This window comes from Aptenodytes patagonicus, chromosome 9, assembly GCF_965638725.1.
Source record: "Aptenodytes patagonicus chromosome 9, bAptPat1.pri.cur, whole genome shotgun sequence".
NCBI classification, from domain to species: domain Eukaryota; kingdom Metazoa; phylum Chordata; class Aves; order Sphenisciformes; family Spheniscidae; genus Aptenodytes; species Aptenodytes patagonicus.
This window is the reverse complement of record NC_134957.1, coordinates 12,613,978-12,635,021: the sequence shown is the minus strand read 5'-3', so window position 1 is coordinate 12,635,021 and position 21,044 is coordinate 12,613,978. Positions and strand designations below refer to the sequence as shown.

The window sequence follows — 21,044 nt, the reverse complement described above, 5'->3', positions numbered from 1 at the left end:
TTGTGTGGAAAATCTGCCCCACCTTGCCCAGCTGGTTTTTGGTACCGTGGGTTCATTTGTCTTGGATCCCTTTCCAGTCCCTCAGGAGAACATTGCGGGCAGGGGAGGCGAATGCAACATAATGTTCAATGTGATTTTCACTGCATCTGTTTACACAAATATTATAATAGCTAATAGAAGATTATTCCAAACAAATGTTTCCTCTGATTAATGACCAATATTAATCATCTTTCTCTCCCATCTGCTGCTCCTCCCTTCTCCTCTGAATCCAGGTACTGGTAGCTTCTGTTATCTCATGTGTGTCTTTCATCTTTCTTTTTTTCTTTTCTTTCTTTTTTTCCTTCTGTATGCACCAGTAGTTCTCTCATTTGAGGATATTTCCTCTCTGGTGCACTTGATTTTAATAGTGTCTGTCTGTAACAACTCATATCACCTCCCTTGGGGAAATGTGGGGAGTCCAGGGAACTAAATGTCATATCATCTGGCCCATCTCTCTACTTAAGTTGTAATAAAATGTACAGATGAATAACCTGAAGTGGCAAGAAAGCTGCTAAAGGCTCCTGTGTGTAATGGTATAGCAGAGCCACGCTCAAACCAAAAAGGCACAATAATCCAACAAAATATCCAAAGCTGTGAGTGGGGGAAAAGGGCATTGAGGGAAAATAGCTGCTTCTTTGGTTTACAGCCCAGATCTTTAACAACAGAACTTGCCCTGATTTTTGAGATGGCTACAGTGAGGAAAGGTGGAATATTTTCAGGATTGTCAGAGAAAATAAAATCCTTTGTCCTGAAATCCTACTGAAGCATTGTTAGGGTCTCTCTAAGCTTAAGGGATCTTACCCACAATGTGGATCCCTGGGCTGAACCAGAAAAGGGATGGGAGATGGGTTGGGAGAGACCCCAGAGACATCTTGTGCCTGGAGTGAAACAGGGAAAGTCTATTGCCTGTTGTTTATTGGCATTGATTTGCTTTTGTCCCACAACCGTTTTACAGTGAATTAATCAAGTCTCCAGAGAAGTGTTTTGAAAGGACAAATGCTATGTGGAAGTCACCCAGGCTACACTGGGGCACATGCCTGGCATGGCACAGCAGTTGTGTGTACATGTGCAGGATGGGCAAAGTCAGTGCTGACAGTGTGCTGCATTCCTCCTTCGCACGGCTGTTAGGGTGGCCTGCAGTACTTAAGATACCAGGGCATGCCAGCCAGTAACAATATGACACACATACTGCAATTTCATCTAAGAACTTGAAAGTTTGTTCAGGACAGATCTTTAGTGGTTTAGAGATGGATTGGTGGTCAACTGGACCCATCTTGGAAAGCACCAGCGGCTCAGCATCTCTAACCAGCTGTCTCTGCAGGGGAGTATGTCGTCATGACCACACACTTCCACCTCAAGAGGAAGATCGGGTACTTTGTGATCCAGACCTACCTACCCTGCATTATGACGGTCATCCTGTCCCAGGTCTCCTTCTGGCTTAACAGGGAGTCCGTTCCTGCCCGAACGGTTTTTGGTGAGTCTGGGAGCATGGGGGCATCCTCTCAGGTCAGCGGAAAAAGGCACCACAAATGACAGGAAATAGACTGAGCATCAGAGCTGGTCTTCTCCAAGCCTTGACCAGCATCAATGAAGCTGCTGGCCATTTCCCAGAATACCTCTCAGTGTCTTCCCAGTGCCCCTGCTTCCACTGAATCACTGCGAAAATACTCCTGTCCATGTTTCTGCTACAAGCCAAGACATAAATATTAACAGTAATCAAGGTATTGATCATCTAATTATATGCATTTGGCTGTGTCTACTTATCTATATCAGCTTTTGAGTTGAGGAGAGGATAGGTACATGGGGAGGCATTTAAAGCTCTACCTTTGAAATTGCTAATGTGCCCCTGGTCAGAGCTCCACATAACAAGTTCCTGGGCTAAGGGAGTATAACTGCATGGTAAATATATTGTTATTATTTTCTTCAGCTGGTTTCAGATCCTCTCTCTGAGGCAAAGTGTCAGGCTCACATTGCACATATATTAATAGCTTTTACAAACATTTAATAATAGAATTGCTTTGTGCTTTCCTGCCAAGACCTTTAGTTCAGGATCTACACACACATGCTCACAGACCAGGTGTGATGCTGCAGGATTGTATTTCCTGGAAATAACAGTGCCCAGCAGATACCACTTAACAGAGAATGTATTGGACAAAAGTCACCAAGCAGAGAGGGGATATATGGTACCACCTGCTTGTGTTTTTGAATAAGACAGAAAGTGGTATGTTTTCAAAGATCATGAAGCATTTTCTCTGTAGCAAGAGTCGTGATAGAAATAATCCCATGAACCCAACAAGGCTGATGTCCTCCTTTCTGGACCCTCTCCGCAGACCTGGACCTTGTTCCCGTGCTGTGGACTGGAAGGGACACAGGGAGGGGTCACAGGTGGTTATGCACCATCCTAAATTAACTAGAAGGGAATCATTATGGGTTTTGTGTTCACTGGGGTTTGTGAAATGTAGGTCATGAACAAGCTTTAAAATTTACAGTAGACCCCAGCTTCTCCCTGTTAGCACCAGGTTGCCTTCTCTTCCCCGGTGATGCAAATCCTATGGCGATCCCCAGGGTCGAGTGCAGCTGCGGGGAGCTGGGTGGTTAGTATGACCGAACTGGTTTGCACGACCCAGACTGCAAGAGCTGCGCTGAACAGTGATAACAGTGAAGAAGAGGGATACGGCCCCTCAGCACCCACTTTTTGGTGTTTTCATCCAGCAGAATGGAAAAGGGGGGGCTCAGACAGAAATCACATGGAAAATAGGACCAGCTTAGGCATATAGAGAGTCATCGATTAACTTTCCTCACTCATCTACCTGTGAATCATTTGTAACTAAACCCCACAGAGTGCACACCCAGACCCCATGTCTGTCCATGCCCCAGGTGGGCTCTTACATCTGCATCGGTTCTGGAATGTCTCTGCACTCCCGACACCAGGGGTGAGCCCTTCTCTGAGGATAGTTGATTCCTTCCTATGTTATCCTGAGATTTGCAATTAGACAGGTTTCCTCGAGTAGCAGCTCAGATTGAGCAGGAAAGAGCTGACTGAAAAATTAAAACCTACCTTTGTGAAAAATGTCTTTGCTCCCAAATTGCCTTGCTTTCCTATTAAGAAACTAATGAGAACTCCAATTGTTTATTCCTTTTTTTTGCCCCTCAGAAAGTATTGTCAACAATATTATTGAAACTCTTCAATTACCAGGAGTATGGCTTAAGGGAAGTGAAAATTAGTCAATATTTTTATGATGTTTTTAATGCATTTTTAATTGAAAAGCACATTATTGGGGAAAATGGATAGCAATGGTTGCTTGCTTTAATGAAAAAAGCTTTACAAGGCATTTTGCAACAGATCATTTTTTTAAGATAAATCATAGTGACACTTCTTCTGGCAGCTTGGGCCACTGACAGGTGCCTGGCTGTGCTGGCAGGACCCAGGATCCCAGGTGTCCATCCATGCAGGTCACAAGACACTATTTCCAAAATGTTGAGAGAACCACATTGGGTGAGTGGCGAGTTTCTGGTCCTCCATGAAGTTCCCAACCATCTAGCTGTCCTTTTTACTGTTACTTTATTATTTTTATTTTATTACAAAAGCAACCAGAGGCTTCTCCATGACGTATTCTACATGAGGGAGCTGGGTCTAGCATCACGCAACTTACCCTACTAGCAGACAAGGAATTGAATGTGAGTGCCTACCTATGAGCTAGGACTCTTTTATAGTGAGCGGAGATCTAGTCAATGGAGTTTGGGGAAGATTAAGCTCATCCTAATGCAGATGTTTGCCATTGATTATATGAATTGGATTTATTAAAAACTGAACCAGAGAAGGCCCTGAGCAACCTTAAGTTGGCCCTGATTCGAGCAGGGGTTGAACAAACTGACTTCCCTTCCAACCTGGACTGTTCGTTATTCTATGAATTGCACCACAGACTTGTGCTGGGTAAGACTCTCTTAATTACAGCGGGAATGTGGGCCACATGGCTTAGAGGATGGCTCCTAAGTTTACGTGATGGAAATGCCAACTGTGTGGTTTGAGGAGAAACTGGGTGGGTACGAGTGTATGGTCTCACACCATCCTTGTCTCCTGCTGTGTTTCCACAGGTGTCACCACTGTCCTCACCATGACCACACTAAGCATCAGCGCAAGAAACTCGTTACCTAAAGTGGCGTACGCGACGGCCATGGATTGGTTCATAGCCGTCTGTTACGCCTTTGTGTTTTCTGCGCTGATCGAATTTGCCACTGTCAACTACTTCACCAAGCGCAGCTGGGCTTGGGATGGCAAGAAGGTGCTGGAGGCCCAGGAGATGAAGGTCAGCCCTGTGGCCAAGGCCAGGGAGGAGGGGGCGGTGAAGAAACGCTGCACGAGAGAGCTGCACTGGGGCCAGGAGTGGGTAACATGCAGCCCCGCAGCACTCCGGGAGGCTGGATGCTACTTACTGGGGTCCCCAGCTCAGGTCTCGACTGGAGCGGTTCTTGAGGGTCAAGGGATGAAGGGCTTGGAGGGCTGGTCACTGTGCTTAGCTGGAGAAAAACACCCAGGCATGACTGCTCACTTTTCCCTCTGTCCTTCTGCATGACCATTTGCCAGTGGAAACGTGAATGCGTGCATTTTTTGGTCTCGCTCTGCCAGTGGTCTCCTCTCTCCTTTCTTCTCCCTCCAACCCATAAATGCCCTGCTCCATGTTGCTAGCATGCCATACAAACCCAAATATGCCACGGGATGCCAGCCTCGCCAATGGAGACAGTCCCACTCTGCTGTGTCTCCTGCGGTTGGTATCCCCAACTGTAGGTCTCCCCTGGCACAGGCAAGCATGGTGCAGCAATGGGGAGGTGTAACGCTCGTGCTGTTGCCCACAGCTGCCGGCAGCTGCTGCTTTGTAAGCTCAAGCCAAGCGGGTGGGTGGGAAGCAAGCAATCAGAAATGGCAAGTGGCAGTAAATTAGTGCCTGGCATCACCCACGTTTTCCCTTCTCACTCGGGATCAGCCTCTCTGGCAGTTTCCTTCCTGACAGCCACCGCTACCCCTGCTCATGCCCCCTCCTTCCTAACTGATTTAATCTCAGCTGTGCAGAGAAATCGCTTACTGTAGCATGCCACTCCTTGTTTATATTTATTGAATCAATTTGAGAATCAGCTTTGTCCTTGTTCTTGGTTCTGGAGCCTTTATATTTTACTCCTTTGCATTTTAATGTGTTGTTTAAAATTGTTGTGGAGCTGTATGCAAATACCTGGCAGAATTGCAGTAACTTTTGGGAAGACAACAGCCAGTCATCTCTCTGGTATGGAGGTCAAAGCAGGAGAACAGAGGCCTTATGGAGAACCACAGCCATCACTGCGTGTTGAATGCCTCCCTCTTGTGTTTCTTGGACTCCCTCTGCTTTTGCAGCTGTGGTCTGAGCAACAGACTCATGGCAGAAAGACTCCAGAGGAGGCCAGTTGATGGTCTTCCACTTCCATCATGAACAATAATGCTAATCTGGCCTCTAGAGATGAGAGAAGCCTTTCCCAGGTCATTGGCATGAGTGAAGGATCAGAACAGGTCCTCAAAGCAACCGTGTCCCTTTCAGGGATGGGCAAATCAGCACAAAGACAGGATTCACAGAGCCTTGGGCAATTATGTGAACTGGGCACAGCCGAAAAAGCAGCAGAGGCTGCTTCAGTTTGTTATAGAAGAAGCATGGTCCTTAATTTATTCATTGACCCAGCACTGCAAGACTAACAGTGCTGAAACAATAGGGTAAGAGCATGCAGAATGTTTCTGCGCGTGGTAATCAAACAAGAAAACAAAGCAGGACCAGGAAGGAGTCCAAATTTGTGGATGCTTTTTCAAGCCATACCTGATCTTTATCTTGGAAGGCTAACCCACTCCCGGTCTCTGCAGCTCAGAGAGCTCCCTGAAGAGTGGTGGGCTTTCAGGGTGCTTGGGAATATGATGTGTCACCATATTTGCCTTTCATCTTTATTCCATTGAATATTTCCAAGCAGTGAATTTGCTACTCAGTGAAAGTGCCTCATTGGCTCGGTTTCAGCCTTTAATTAGCTCTTCTTGAAACAATTGACAAGGCAGGTGGTTGAAACCACAAAACAAAGAGGAGGCAGAAGAATAACTATTGGCATTTTAAAGTGTTTGTACCATGAGTAAAACTACCAGTGACAAGCCCAGGCTGAGCCCTGGTCTCTGGAGAGACTTCTCCCCAGCCAAGAAGAATGCTCTTTTTTGATGTGATGGCAAGGATCCTCACTCCAGGTTTGATTGTTTCCTTGCACGAACATGAAAAAAAAAAATCAATAAGCATCAGCCCTTCCCTCACCTCAAATGTAAACAGCAGCAATGCTTCCCATCCCATTTGAAAGAAATCACTACCTTGCAAAAGCTGCTGACAGGCACTCCCAGCGTGTTCAGTCTCTCAGAGCTGGTTCCGTTCTTTCTTTCTCCCCTTCAGCCAACCCATTGGTTTAGATGGGAACACAGAATTTTTTCACATACAATCTAACATGATGAGCTGATCTTGGTGAATTGCTATGTCTGCATCATAAATTATCATGATGATGTTCTGGCTATAGCCACAGTTGGGTTCTGGTTCTAGCTGGGAGTTACTCTGCATGTTCTCTGCAGTTCTTCTCTAATGAAAGGCAGGCAGTTATCACCATAGATGTGACCAAAAACTCCCTTTAGCATGCACTCTGATAAGATTTGACCAATGTTTCTTGGACCCAAAGATTTTCCAAGCCTTTCCTGCCTGCCACCAGCAATCGCTAATTGTGGATGAAGGATTTCCTCTCTTTTTGTATAGCAGAGTGGCTGCAACCAACCTAGAGGTGCAGATCAAATTGGAGAGAGGTATCTGGATCCAGTGTGGCAAACGTGTTAGTAAAGATGATTTTTAAAAAAAACATCATCAGGACAAAGGTGGGAGATGGCAGTAGTTGGGGAGGAATGAGAGACCAAAGAGACTGAAAGATGAGTGGTTTCAGTAGCCAGCAAAGCTCCCTATCTCCAGCATCCTCAAAATATCTTGTTAAAAGGATCCACTTCAGGACAGAAGGGCTGTGTCTGAACAGAGTGAGATCCATGGCATCCCATCCATCCCAACCATAGGGATGGCCATCTCTGGAGCGAACAAGGTCACTTCCTGAGCAGCTGGAGTGAGCCTCCAGAGAGACAATCATTAACAGTGACTTCGCCACTGGGAAACTCATGAAGTCTGCAAGGATGACATTTACCAGGGAGTTCCCTGCAAAAAAGTGTTGTCTGTTCCTCAGGATAGAAGATGCTTTGGATCTTTGGAAGATGCTTACTTAAGCCCACTTCTACCTGCAACACAATATCTATGCATAAAATCTGATTTAGCTCTGTATCTGTGCTTGTATGACATTGCCCTGAAATCCTGGGTGGCAAGAAGCAACAAAAACAATACAAGTAGCTGAAGTCAGACATATGAGAACAAGGAAGAACACACTTTGGATGGAGGAATAGTCCTGGATCTTTATCCTTCTCATCCTTTAGACAATAATCCTGTAGTGCATGGTGAGAAGGTTAGGTCCAAGCTTTTTATGTACTTTTCAGATGTCTTTTCACTGAGAGAAAGTCACCAAAAAGCATCCTCCAAACCTCTCCGTTGATATGATCATCATGGGTTTCTTTCTTGTATTTTGGAAGTGACGGGCATGCTCGCCATTTGCACGAGGTGCCTTTTCCACTGACTGAGTAAAGCCTAGCTTTTTGTCCAACCTACTCTTCAGCAAGTCTGAAGTTTGCCCCTTGATCCAGGTCACTTAGGAATCATTCTTCTTTCTCCTTTGTTTCTTTCCATTTGTGGCATCTTTGTTTCAATCCCTTCCTTGCCAACAGAGAGGAACTAGAACCAACCTTGACAGGCCACCATTTTCAACATGTTTGAAGTCTTACAGACTCACGGGGTGGTTCAGACCCATCTCTTTTTTTTCTGCCTCACTATGGTAAATATATTTTTGCTGAGACTTTCCCTTGCTGACTATGCTCTGCAGCCCATGTGTCCTTTGTCCTACTGCACTTGCAATCACCTGTAGCTCTCCATAGCACTGCAAGTGATTTATGTTCTCAGCATCTTCACTAGAGTTCATGTATCATTCTTCGACAACATTTCACTCTCTTTCTCTCAACACTATCTGTGTGATGCGTTGGGCTGATTATTGACTCCATCCAACCTCTGAGTCTTTGTCTGGTGATCCAAGGAGCATAAGATCATTGGGCTCAGTCCCACATAATCTGAATGAAGAGATGGGAGGGATGAGTGATGCCAAAGGTTACACCAGCAGCTGACAGTAACCTGGCATTGACGTAGCCTGCTTGTTAATGCCAGATTGCACTGTTCGGAGCCTTTGGCTCTGGTCAGGGTACAGGTGTCTCAGTGTAAAACACTTTGCTGACATTCTCTGATGGGATCGAGTCTCTGGCACACTGCAGAAGGGAACTTTGGCTGGCATGAGGAAGGAGTGGCATGTTTGCTGGAACAGCAACTGCAGTTGCTGGGCTTTGTATTATAGGATACAACTGTGTCAGAGACTAGAGCTGCTTGGAGGTCATTAAAGTGACATTTCTCTAGAATGGCAAGTGGCAGATACCTTGCGTTTCTCAAGTACTGCAGATATTAGTCATGGTGACCTTCAGAGTGGCCTGTCAGAGGGATAGTGCTTCCAAGCCAAATTTCTAGCCAAGGACCAGGTGCAGAGAACTAAATCTCCAGCAGATCATAGGCGGAACCAGCAGTTCCCATAATTTAGAGGTTCAACCATTAGCTCCTCAACAGAGAGGCTTGAAGACAAGAATATTTAACAAAAATGCTATTATTTTCCAGTATGTGTGTTGTGGAAGAACTTGTTAGACTGCAATATCCAGAGAACATATTTATCTCTAAACCAGCTTTCACAGCTTTTCCCTCAGGAGAGCAGTGCAGGGACAGCTTTGTGAAGTGTTTCAGTCTCCCTGTGCCCAAACTGGGCCATAAACGCCGGAATTGCTTTGCAACATAGATGTTTTGAATAGGGCAAGTTTTCAAAGCAAATGTGGGGTTTCCTCCTGTTTTGTGGGGTTTCCTCCTGTTTTTCCACTCTTTCCTTCTGTTTCAGTAGGACGTGGAACTCCTCACAGATAAAGGTGCAGGGGGAAGGCTGGGGGCTACTTTGCAGCTGACAGCAATAAGCACATTTTGCTTTGTTTGATTGTCAAAATCTTCTCTGAAACACTTATTTATAAAGCACAGCCTGTTAAACTTCAGGCTGAGCCATTTCTTCTGACATCTCAGGAGCAGAGCACATCCAGAGCACACACATGTGCCTTGGTGTAGGCAGTGTGTGCTCTGGGTGCTTCCCAAAGGCTACCCAGGCTCCCAGCTCTGACCAGGGCAGAAGACCCCATAGGCAGCTGGAAAAAGGCCCTGGCTGTAGGCTCCCAAGCCTCTGCACTACCTGAACAGCCTGATCTGAGGTCCAGAGAAGCCCAAGTTGATGCCTGGGGGCTCTGGATCACACCAGTAGGAGCAGTAGCTTGCTATCACCACCCACAGCATTCATATTTGCCCGACTTTCCTCCGTTTCAGCCTGCTGTTTTCAGATGCCTTTGGCCAGGCAAGACGGATCCACTTTCCAAGCTCTGGAGCAGAAAAGCTAGCCAGGTTGAAAGTGTCGTGTCACTTGTAGTCATCTTATTCTTGTAATGAATAATGTGGCTGATTGATACTAAAATAATCACAGTGCACTTCAAATTACATTCTGCAAACAACAATCTGTTTTTCATTTCATTACTGATTATTAATTATTTTATTACCTCCTGTAGCTGTGTTAATAGGTAATCGTACTTAAGCATATTTAAATGTTTTAGAAGGTGAAAAATCTTTAGTCCTTTATTTGCTTCTTGTCAGCTCTTTAGCGGGACAAGTTCACCTCCTATGCAGGGGGTACAAGTTAACATGGCTCTAATAATTGCAGAAATCAGTCGCTCAGTTGATCGTTAAAGATCATAACACCCTGTCCCATAAAAGACTATGAATATTGTCTGATCTAGAGTCTGAAGACATTTAGACCTCTTTCTAACAGCAAGTTAATTTCTGTAATTGCTGGCATTATTACGAGGCTGCAGGCCTGGCTATGATGTTATTGGAGAGGGGTTTAAAGATTGCACAGAAGTCTGCTTTTAGTGTCCCTCTGAAAATCACTGTGGAAAATTCATTTCCTAAGGTAACCAGAAATATCCATGGTGATTGTGGACACATTTAAAATGGAAGTACAGCATGAAAGCTAAAGTCCTTGCAGTATCTCTGCAGAGCAGACTGGGTGAATCTGGCCTTTCCAGCTCCCAGTGCTACCCAGTGATGCTGCCTGCTACCAATTTCCAGGGTAGGGTGGGGAGATGAACAGGTCCTGCTGGCTGCACACTCTCCCCTTCTCCTGACGGTCACTTTGTACGTGGTTCTCTCACACATACATGCAAGATCGTGCCAAGCACCCCTGGGAAATGCCTGGATGAGCCCTACCTTGCGTTTCAGTTGTTTTTGAATAGAAAATGAGATCCAAAGTCACACCTTGTTCTGAGTTTAGATATTAGATTCCCACCATGAGTCATTGCTGTGTCTAATGCTGGCTCTTGGTTTAATTACAGTGGACACCACATAAAGTACATGAGTGCTGGGACGTGTAGGGTGCCTGATGTCTGCATATGAATAGACTTCTTTCAGCGGGCTTCTCCTGGTAGACCTGGATTGCTTTATATGATATCGTCTACGGTGCAGCTGGTCTCAGGTCCCTGACAGCAACAGGAAGATCCCCAGAGTGGGGGCGACACCTATCATGACTTCCTAGCTCTGTCTTCCTGTCCGCTCATCTTCATTAACATCTGAACTGTCTGTCTTCAGCATCTTCCATCATCCTTCAGTACTGCATGTCTGACACATAAGTGCCTCTTTTGCCATTTGGTATGCAAGCTCTCCTCCCTTCAGCCTGGACAGCATGGCTGTCCCTGGAGCCTTGTGGGAGAGGTGCACTTATCTTCCTTGATTTGCAGCAACCCATAGATATGAAGGCAAGATGAAAGGCTTCCCTCTGCCCTATAGTGCCATGTTGAGCAATCCTGAAATCTAGGGCTAGTGAAAATGCCTTCCATCTGTTCTGTATCTTGTCTGGGTAGGTCATGAGGTGCACTAAAGGGTCCCAGAGGCATTTTGGACATCATGATGTTAAATTGTGAGGTATTCCTGTGAGGTATTCGGGGCACTGAGGCCGTGTATGAGATGGCTTTGTAATATGGTGCAAAACTGTTGTGATGCTGTCACCCACATTCTTAAAGCCACTGGCTTTCTGCTACAAAAAAAAAAAAAAGAACTATAATCCTCTGTGATGTCTCTGCCTCTCACCTGACACAGGAAGCAGGCCAGCAAAGCAGAAAATCAAGTTCTTCCCCCAGGATGACCACATGGGGTGTCATTCTTTTCTAAAGACTACATTCCTGCATCGTCTCTCCATGGCTGAACCTTACATGCAACAGATAACACAGTTGAGAGAGAAAACAAGGAGTCTGTATAGTTTGAGCCTGCATTCACTTATACTGACCCGGCAATATGCAACATAGACCTGGCAGCACTCAGCCAATCAAGGAGTCACCCATCTGGGGCAGCTACTGATTGAGTGCAGCTGCACACACCTTTTTATACCACTCCTGTGATCTAAGGGGCTGCAAGGAGGCTACAAACCCAGCTATGTGGCTTCAGTTATTTGACTTGCAGCAGGACCTAGCTGCCAGGCCAGGACCTCTTTGTGCTACACGCTGTATGCCAGGCTTACATGAAGTAGCTGATCCACCCTAGTCCAGCACGTCCTTATGCTCCAGCAGCACTCAAGTGGCAGATGTCATAGGTTCTGGCCATCTTCTCACCACATCTTCCTTCCTTTCCACAATGCCACCTTCTTGGTCTCTTGCTCCTCGCACCCTTTTCCATCTTCTCATCCGGGCAAGCAGGTAAACTCAGAGGACAAAATGTTCTACATGCAATTCTACAATCACTTCATCTCTATTATGTTTTTTTCTTCCACCTTCTCTAGAAAAAAGAGCCAGTGGCACTAGCGAAGAAAACCAACAACACCTACAACATTGTTGGCACCACATATGCCCTCAACATTGCCAAGGACCCTGGCCTGCCCACCATCTCCAAGAGTGCTGCTGCCTCTGCTACTGCCACCAACGTACCCCCCAAGATGCCCCGCATAGAGGAGAAGCTCGCAGAGAGCAAGAAGACATACAACAGTGTCAGCAAGGTAGACAAGATGTCCCGCATCGTCTTTCCAGTCCTCTTTGCCATTTTCAACTTAGTCTACTGGGCCACATATGTAAACCGAGAGTCAGCTATCAAGGGAATGATCCCCAAACAATAAAACCGGTCACACAAACCTTCCATCAGTGAGCACCATTCAGGCAGGAATTCTCCAGGGCTTTATTCTTTCCTGTTTTGTTTAATTATTATTGTTCATTTGATATTATTATTATTAGATCGTTCTTTTATAATGTAAACAAAACTGTGATTCTAATTTAATCCCATATACTTTAGTTCCATTTCACTTTGTCTCTGATGACGAAAGGAAAAAAAAAAGGATCATAACAAGTTGTGCCTCTAACATCGTGAGTCTGATGTCCCCCATCTGTCCAAGTCACCCTGTGCTTCCATCTCTCCTCCTCCATCTCCTGCCGTTCCCAAGGTCTGCATGCCACTGCTATTCCATGCTCCGCTCTACTGGGGGCTGCTGCTGCGGTCCACCCCCCTCCTCCTCTTCTGAGATGGACTGCCCTAGCATGGTGGATGCTCCTGGTGGCCTGGGCTCAAGGATGTGGAGGCCTCCAGAGTCAGTCAGTCAATCAGCCAGGCTGCGCTTCAGTGCCTGGTGCTTTGTGCTAGATGGTACTCCCCGGGCTGTGGATACAGGTGAGCTGGTCTGTTGAGGGAGTAGTGCAGCATGGGCCAGCTTGTAGCCCAGTGCCTGCTAGGGGTGAACCCACCACTGCTGTGGTCAGTGGAGCCATTGCAGAGGTGGAAAAGGGTGGCAGCATCTTGTAGGTATCTACAGGGCTTCTTCCTCTCTGTCTTCACCAAACACCGCTGCTGGTTTCCTCCATGTCTCTCCCCAGACAAGAACAGGTGAGAAAGGTCTTGTCTGTCTGCCATCCTGCACTCTTGGGGCAATTCATGTTAGAGGGTGGGGTGGTTCCTACCAGAGAAATAATTTTTCTCAGGGTCAGTCAGGAAGTCAAGACAGGAGCTTTATAATGCTTTGGAGGAGATAGTGGCTGTGAGGCCGCATGCATTCAGCATCAGGACTGGAAGCCACAGAGTTTGTGTTTAGATGGGTGGTTTATCACTTTCTCTTGGCCTCATCCACTTATCCTTCTTGGCATCTCCTCTCTGTCCCAGCCCCTTCTTCCAGCTCCCCATTCATCTTCCTTTGGCTACTTAGCAGCCCTCAGTAGTATCTCACTGCTCGCGGGTAGATTTAGGCAGAGAAGCCCCTACCTCAGGTAAGCCACACCGATGGGGAGGAGCACAGCCCGAGGAAGTCCAGCTCATGGCACGTCCCTGCTCTGGTGCACCAGAGCAGCAGTGATGTTGGTTCAGGCCAGCTCAGGTGCAGCCTGTTTCCTGTGGGACACACAAGGGGCCACTCTGCCACCTGTGGGGGTTAGTCAGGGGACAGTCGGTCCCCAAGTACCTCCCTGCCCCTGGTGAACAGATGCAGCTGAGCATCCTCAACACCATGGGAGAACAGCAGACGGGGCTCTTTGAAACAGCGGGGTGATACTGCTGTCACAGAGAGCCATGTGAGCCAGGTGCCATCCCACAAAGCCATTGAGATAAGACCCAACTCTAACACCTGCACACTCTTCCAAGGAAAGCCCTCCAGTACCTCGGAGAGAGGCTTTTTCTCTCTTCCCGTCCACCAGAGTCAACGACCCAAACCAGCGGTTGTCCCCTTCCCAGCAGCAGCACAAGATGGTGGTATCCAAGCCATCTGTCCCCCCTCCCTCGTGCCTGGACCCATGGACATACTGTCCTGCTACAAGGAAGGACATCCTGTGCCTGGTGAGTTCTCATCCCCAGCCTGTGGGCAGCACTGATCCTGCCAGCAGCCCTGCTCCCAGGGTGGGATGTACCCACTCTTTCCTGGGCCTCCCTCTGACCCTCTAGCTGTCCCCCCTGAACTGCCCCCAGCACGTTTTGGGTGCATGCAGCCAGGCCGATGCCCCAGCACCCCCAAGATGATGTCTTCAGCATTGCTTTGAGCCGCTGTGCCAAGCTCAGTTTCTCCCTGCCCATGCAGGAGCAGGGCTGAGCACAAGGCACAGGATTTGCCCCACCTGGAATATCCATGGAGATGGCAGGATGGAGTGGGGAAGGCCAGGGCACTTTGTCCTGCAGCATGGGCGGCATCGGTGCATGTCCTGGCCATCCCTTACCAATCTTGCTGGCTCAACAGCAGTGCAGTCACTCCCCCTGCCTACAGCTGCAGTGAGGAGAGGAGCTCGGAGACATTTAGCTTGGCCCCCAGTGCATTCAGTCCATGAGTACATCCACACCAGCAGGCAGCATTGGACAAGAGGTGGCAAAACCCCCCACCACCACCACCCAATGCTAAGGAAACCAGCTCTCTCCCCATCCTCCCCCCCAGCATCTGCACCCCAAACCACTCATGACATTCCTACAGTGCCTTTCATCCCTGAGGGCTCTCCACTGGGTGGCGAGGAAGGAAAAGCCCAGGAGCTCTCCCCTTTTGCACCCAGCATCGGGTTGGAGGAGGAGAGGGAGGGTGCGCCATCCCCAGCCCCTCTGCCAGGTAGGGGGGACATCCTGGCTTCTTTTGCACCTGGGGCGCCCGGTTCCTCCTGGCACTGGCCACCTGCTGCTGCTGCAGCCACCCTGCTCCAACAGCCCGGTCGCCCCAGCACTGCCCTGCTGCACCAAGGCTCCCTGTGCTCCCTCCATGCCAGCACCGTCCCCTCCAGCAGTGAGTGCCATTGCTGCCACCCTTCTGCTTCCCGGGCTTTCCAGCAGGAAGTGCTACGCTAACCAGCCGTGAGGCTGTTTGTTTTGGAAACTACTTGGATGTCATTTTCTTAAATAAGCTAGATGAAGTGTATCTCATAAAACATTCATGTCACTATAATACTCAGGCCTAAGTGAATGAAATGGAAACCCTATAAAAAGCAAAACAAACACAATAAAATGGTAACAAAGAATGTATTGTGTTTACTAAGGGAATTACATCAAAGGCAAGTTTAAATATGGGATCCAGTGACTTAGCTGACATGAGCTGGGCCTGGCACAGAGGTGCTCTCCTCTGCTAGCCTGGGCATTCCCCAAAATCCCCTCTATCCTGAGGGCCACGTCCTATCGCGCATCGCCTCGCTACATGTTGCTGTGTCTCTTGGTGCCTGCTTCGTAGAGCTCTCCATAAACTGTCAGGTCTTACCATCGGCTTCTCAGCAGCCCGAGCACCTGCAAGCGCTGCCTTTGCTGCCCGCCTGGGGCCACTCAGGCTCAGTGCAGCAGAGTGATGCTCAAGGTGCCGGGACTGGACGATTCTGCAGTGCCGGGCATAGCATCAGGGCAGCATCTGAGCCTCCTCCCTTTCTGCAGGTGATCTGATCGGTCTCACCAAACTGTCGGGGTAAATCTTGTGCCTGTCTCTTCCCCCAGTCCTTCCCTCCCTGTGACGCGAAGACTCTTGTCCCTCCCCAGGACACAGCCCTCTGATCTGGCTTGCCGGTGCCACCCATCTGATGGCTCATCTTTGCTCTTCCTGACTCCAAAAGCTTTGTTCTCTGCCTGATAAAAGGCTGCCTTCTTGGATCTGTTGTAGCACGCCTTGAAAGCCAAGTCTATTCCCACTAAAGCCTGGCACTAGCTCTGAATCTTTTTGCCAGCTGGAAGCAGAAATACCGGCATCCTTTGGTTAAAGACAACAAACCAAACAGGATTTGTAGTTTGGCTTCCAAGCAGGGAAGCATTTTGGGAAGATAGTTATAAATAAGTGGTTTAACATCTCCTGCCAGCAGACATCACAGAGAAGATAATGTTCTTTTTTTAAAAAATCTGTCAGCGGCTTAAATTGGGACGTTTCCTTCCCAGCTAACACGAGGCTGCTGATGGGGGCCTCCTCTAAGGGCATGCTGGGCCAGAGCTAACCTAGCATCAGTTACTGGGGTTTGCTACTTGCTGTGATAGTATCTAAGGGCTCCATTTTTATAATTGGTCCTATATAGGAATAGATCTGTACATGGCCATTGATAGTCTAATCCACAGTTGTGCACAGAGTGGGCACTTCATTTTGCTGTGAACCTCAATACTCCAATATTTCTTTTCTTCTGGCAAGGCCCAAAGCCTCCCTGACTTGATGAGAGTCTCCCAGGCAGGAATTAGAAGTCTTTGGAGATGATAAAAATGATCTGTTCAGTCCACGCTCCTGTTTCGTAGCTCGCGCCACCTGGGACACACACAGTGCAGCCCAAGCCTGCAGTTGCATTCCTCCTGAAAATGTCAGAGGGACATTTTGGCACTGGCAGATTGCCTCTTCCCTCCTCTGAAACCGCACATGGGCAAAAGCAGTGCGGCTTTCGAGACCTCCATGCCCCGGGGAGGTGGGGGATGGTTCAGCTGAGGTCCTCCAAGCGGGCAGGGGAGGCAGCTCGTGGTGGCTGCAAGCACTGTGTTAGTACTGTGACATTTCTTCAGGGTGACACGAGAGGGATGGGGGAGATGTGGTCCCTTGGTGCCACCCATTCTTCTAAAGGGCTGATGGAGTTACCCCCATACAACATCTCGAAAGCTTCTTGATCATCACTGAGCAGGACTGTGACACCCGACATAGAGCTTCCCAGTTCTCCTCCGTGCACCAAGCTCAACATATGCAAAGCTGGCTTTGCCACTCCCTAGGTTTACAGACAAGTGCTGTGGCCAACACAGCTCACCCCTGTCCTGAACTCTGCCAGCTCGGTGGCGCTGGCAGGGTCCTAGTTTCTCTGCTGTAGGACATCCCCTGTGCAAGCAGACCCCATGCTTGCTGTTCCCAGATACAAGCCATGCATGCAAACAAGGTCATGACCAGCCTGTTTCTGGAGGCCTATCCTATGGACACAAGTTGCATTCATTTCTCATCTGATGCCTTGACTTCTTCTGTCCATATCTTGGATTCCTTTCAGCCATCCCTTGGGGAGGATTATAGGGCTGCATCACATACCAGGAAGGGGTTTCTCTTGCTCCAGATCACCTCGCATGGGAAGACCCTCTGTTCTGCTAAGGACCTCTCTGAGACCTTCAGAAACCTGGAGCTGTGGCCTCTCCCAGAGGGTGCTGTAGAAACGGACTCTTTGCAGTGCTCTTTGCAGCTGCTGGAGGAACAGAGCAGTTAAACACACAGTGCTGTTAAAGGAAGGATCATGGTCAAAGGTGAGTGACTATTGAGGACAGGTGCCACGCTCTCCCAGCTTGCCAGGGCATGCCATGAGCTGACCAGGCAGCTCCTTGATGGGCTCACCTGGGGCACAGTTTGGCAGGGACGTGCTAGTGCCCCACTTCCATGTGTTTGGTCCTGGGTGTGGTGGAGAGCCAGTGTGGGGCCGTGGGACTGGACCATCACAGCATGCAGTGTCAGGCCAGCCCTCACTCCAGGCCCTCTTCCCCAGATTGTATGCCTCTCTGGGGCCACACTTTAACCCACCCAATCAAATACCTGTGTGGATTTTGCAGACTGGAGAGAAACATTTCCCTGCCTCCTTGGTGGCTCTTAAGGGTGGGGAGGGCTCAGCCAGGGTGAGGGGCACATTCACAAAAACATAAATGCTCTATTAATGTCAAAGTAGGGAGAAAAAACCCCAAACAATTCACCAACCCTCTCTCCATATCAAGCTAAACTACTTCTGAAGGCATTTTTGGCAAAAGGCCACAGCACAGATGAGATTGATGGCTTCCAGGTATAAATACTTAGTGTTTGACCTTGTTATTGTTCAGTCAGCCAAACATTTTTACATATCTATATATATATATATATGCGCGTGTGTGCGTGTGTATATTTATGCTTACAAACTCTTTATATCTAAAAGTCAAACTTCTTTCTTTTGGAAAGAGAAAATGGCCACTTTCAATTATTTTACTTTCCTCTCATTCTCTTTGCTAAATCTTCTGGAAGGAGGTGCATCCCTCTCTGCTGGTCCTCAGGTGGCTTTGGGAGGCACAGGGAACAAAGGTAGCAAGGGAGAAGAGCCTCTCTCCACGCTGGGGTCTCGGTGCAGGCTTACTGCCTGGACCAAGGTCACTGCTGGCAGCGCTGCCCAGCACCTTTCAGGAAAACTTAGTCCCAGATGTCACAACTTCTCCAACACAGCCCTGGTCCTGCCTCAGACACTAGGACATTCCCAGCAAGGCAGCATGGCTTTTCAGCAGCTGAATGCCATAAGCAATTAGTCCTCACCCCATAGCACAACCAGGGAATGTGTAGCTGAGTGTTGCAAAGGGGTGTGAGGTCTCCACTCTGAGCCTGCTTCAGGAGGGAGCACAAAACCTGGTAGGATCCTTTCCAGCTCTCCCTGGCCAGAGGAACACCACAGGTAGGGGCTGCACTTCAGCTTGGGCTCTTCTGCAAAGCAAAGGGAAGTGCTGGCGCTTGGCCACTGCTTGATGCTCGTCCAGGTGGGATGTGCTGATACGTGACTATGTGCTAATTGTGGGAGTGGTCAGCAAAAGCATAGGCCTTTGCTGCCGCTGTGTCCTGGATCCGTACCTGATCTCACCTCAGCACAAGCAAGACCAAAGACAGATGCTGGGCAGCCCGTGAGCAGTGGGGCCATAGTAAGCAGCCACAGTAAGTGTGCAGCCCCTAGCAATGGTACCCAGCGTCAGCTCCCTTAATGTCATCCCTTCGTCTCCCCCTGTCTTAGGAGAAATGTTTAGGCAGTGATCCTGCAACTGCACTCGTAGCTCCTATATTCCCTCCTCTGCTGCTGAAGAAAGACTCTCGTGGTCAGTGGCAATCGCCACCTGTGCCTTGTGGTGTCCCAACCATGAGAATGAAGGATGTCACCACCCATAACCAAACAAAGCCGGTTCTCTTTCTGGGTCTATGCCTGCCTCCCACCATGGGAATCTGTGCTGCTTTAAACAGTAGAAAGCCTTAGGCTTGGATTAGTCCTAATATTTGACCTATCATCCTTCACCACAAGTGGGGTTATGCTCATGAAGCTCTAGGACAAAATATGACGTTCTATCTACTCTTTCCTATTCCCCAGTGTCCCAGTCCCCACCAGTGCAGATCTCTTCTGTACACAGCTTTAATGATCCCATCTGCCTAGAGAGGAAAGCCTGGTCCCAGGTTTGCTACGTGCGCAGGATGCTCCCACAGTCTTCAAAGGCTCTTTGCTCTTCTGTTCACTGCTGCTTGAAGGTCCTGTCAACTTGATAAGTCCATTGGCTCATGTTACACTGCTAGCAGCACTCTGTTTTCCCTGAAAAGTCTGTCAATTTCTCCTGTCTTTTTGCAGGGCACCCAGCAAATGTAACGGCTCATACATTGAACGATTTGATTTCTGCAACCACAAAAAAGTAGGGGCAGAGTTGGGAAACCTGAGTCATTGCCACATTGCCTTTGCCAGGCTGTATTTAGAGTTGAAGGGCTCCTCTCGGTTGTCACAAGGGAGTTTCGCAGCCCACCAAATTAGTCAGGTGGCCACAAGTATGCCTTCATCAACTAGATTTTCGCTATCAACTGACTTGGGGATAGCCGCAGGCAAATGTCCTATCTGAAGGCGAGGGCACCTGCTGCTTCTTTAGCTGCAACCCTGGTGCCCAGGGTAGGGAAAGCTGCATTAACATCATGGTAGGACAGCCCATCATGGGAAAGATGGCAACAAATAGCCAGAGAATACGCTCATTTTCACTGCCTCAGGTTCAGTCTGTGCTGTTTTCCATCTTGTGAGACTCTCTTTACTCCACTATGAGAAAGAATCTAGCTGGCAGCAGTTTAATGCATGACAATCCTGTTATTACAGCTGTAAATAATTAACAACTGGAAAAAAATGCATTTTTTTAATTTTTTGTTGACTTTATTTTCTCTATTGACTAGCTGGTAGCCACTTTCTTAAGGGATTTCTCACAGAAACTGTGACCTTTCCTCTCTCTATTTCTCTCTCTCTCTCTTTTCCTCTTTCCAAGATTTGCGTTTCAAATGCTTTTTGGTGCAATGTTCAATGCCTGTTTGTATTTTTGAATTGTATTTTTCACCCTTTGCTGGAAAAAAAAAATTTGCCCATTCTAATTGGCAGGATTTTGAGTCCTGCAATTTTTTTCAGCTTTTAGCTTTTTCAATAAGTTAAAGCAACAGAAAAATGTCTGAAAAAATTACAGTGAAGTTCTGAAGAGAGATTAGAAAACATCAGAAACAAGAAATACATTAATAAGATCAGCAAGCTGAGCGGAGGAGGAGGACGCCTCTGAGCACCTACTAACCTCCTGATCTAACACGCAAAGCAGGACTAGACCTCTTCACTGAATTAAATCACTCCGCTTTTCCACTCTTCCCACTCTCTCGAACTCCGATCGAAACAAATAAAAATTCATATTTTAAAAAAATCTGTGTCATTGTTTTTTTCCATGGCCTGTTTCTCAAAGTCAAATGACGTTGACATACAAAGGGATGGGGAGCCCAGGGAGCCAGTCCTCTGGACTTCAGGCTACCTGCACATCTGGGGAGTTTGTCCCAGTGATGAGCAGACAAGCTACCCATGAAAAAATAAATATTCCAGGGGAAAATAAAAGAGCTTGAAAATATTCCATGGTTCCCATCGTGTCATGTTTAAAATGCTTTCCCTTCCAATGGCAGGGGAGTGGAGGGCACAAAGTATGTTTAAGGCAGATTGGCTGGGGAGTTTGGGAACCAACTCAAAGATGGGATGGTGGTGATGTGGTGGGTGGGCAAGAAGGAGACCCTGAGCTGTGCTCTTT

The 21,044-nt window shown here is 47.9% G+C and overlaps 1 protein-coding gene across 1 annotated transcript in view; it reads left to right on the top strand.

Annotated features, from left to right (window-relative positions):
- LOC143164524 (gamma-aminobutyric acid receptor subunit alpha-3-like) overlaps positions 1-20,672 on the top strand; it is a 79,010-nt gene extending 58,338 nt beyond the window's left edge. The window contains 3 exon segments of the mRNA XM_076347206.1: positions 1,361-1,513; positions 4,135-4,346; positions 12,109-20,672. Coding sequence (XP_076203321.1) covers positions 1,361-1,513; positions 4,135-4,346; positions 12,109-12,438 — 695 coding nt within the window. The 3' untranslated portion in view covers positions 12,439-20,672.
- The last annotated feature ends 372 nt before the right edge of the window (positions 20,673-21,044 follow it).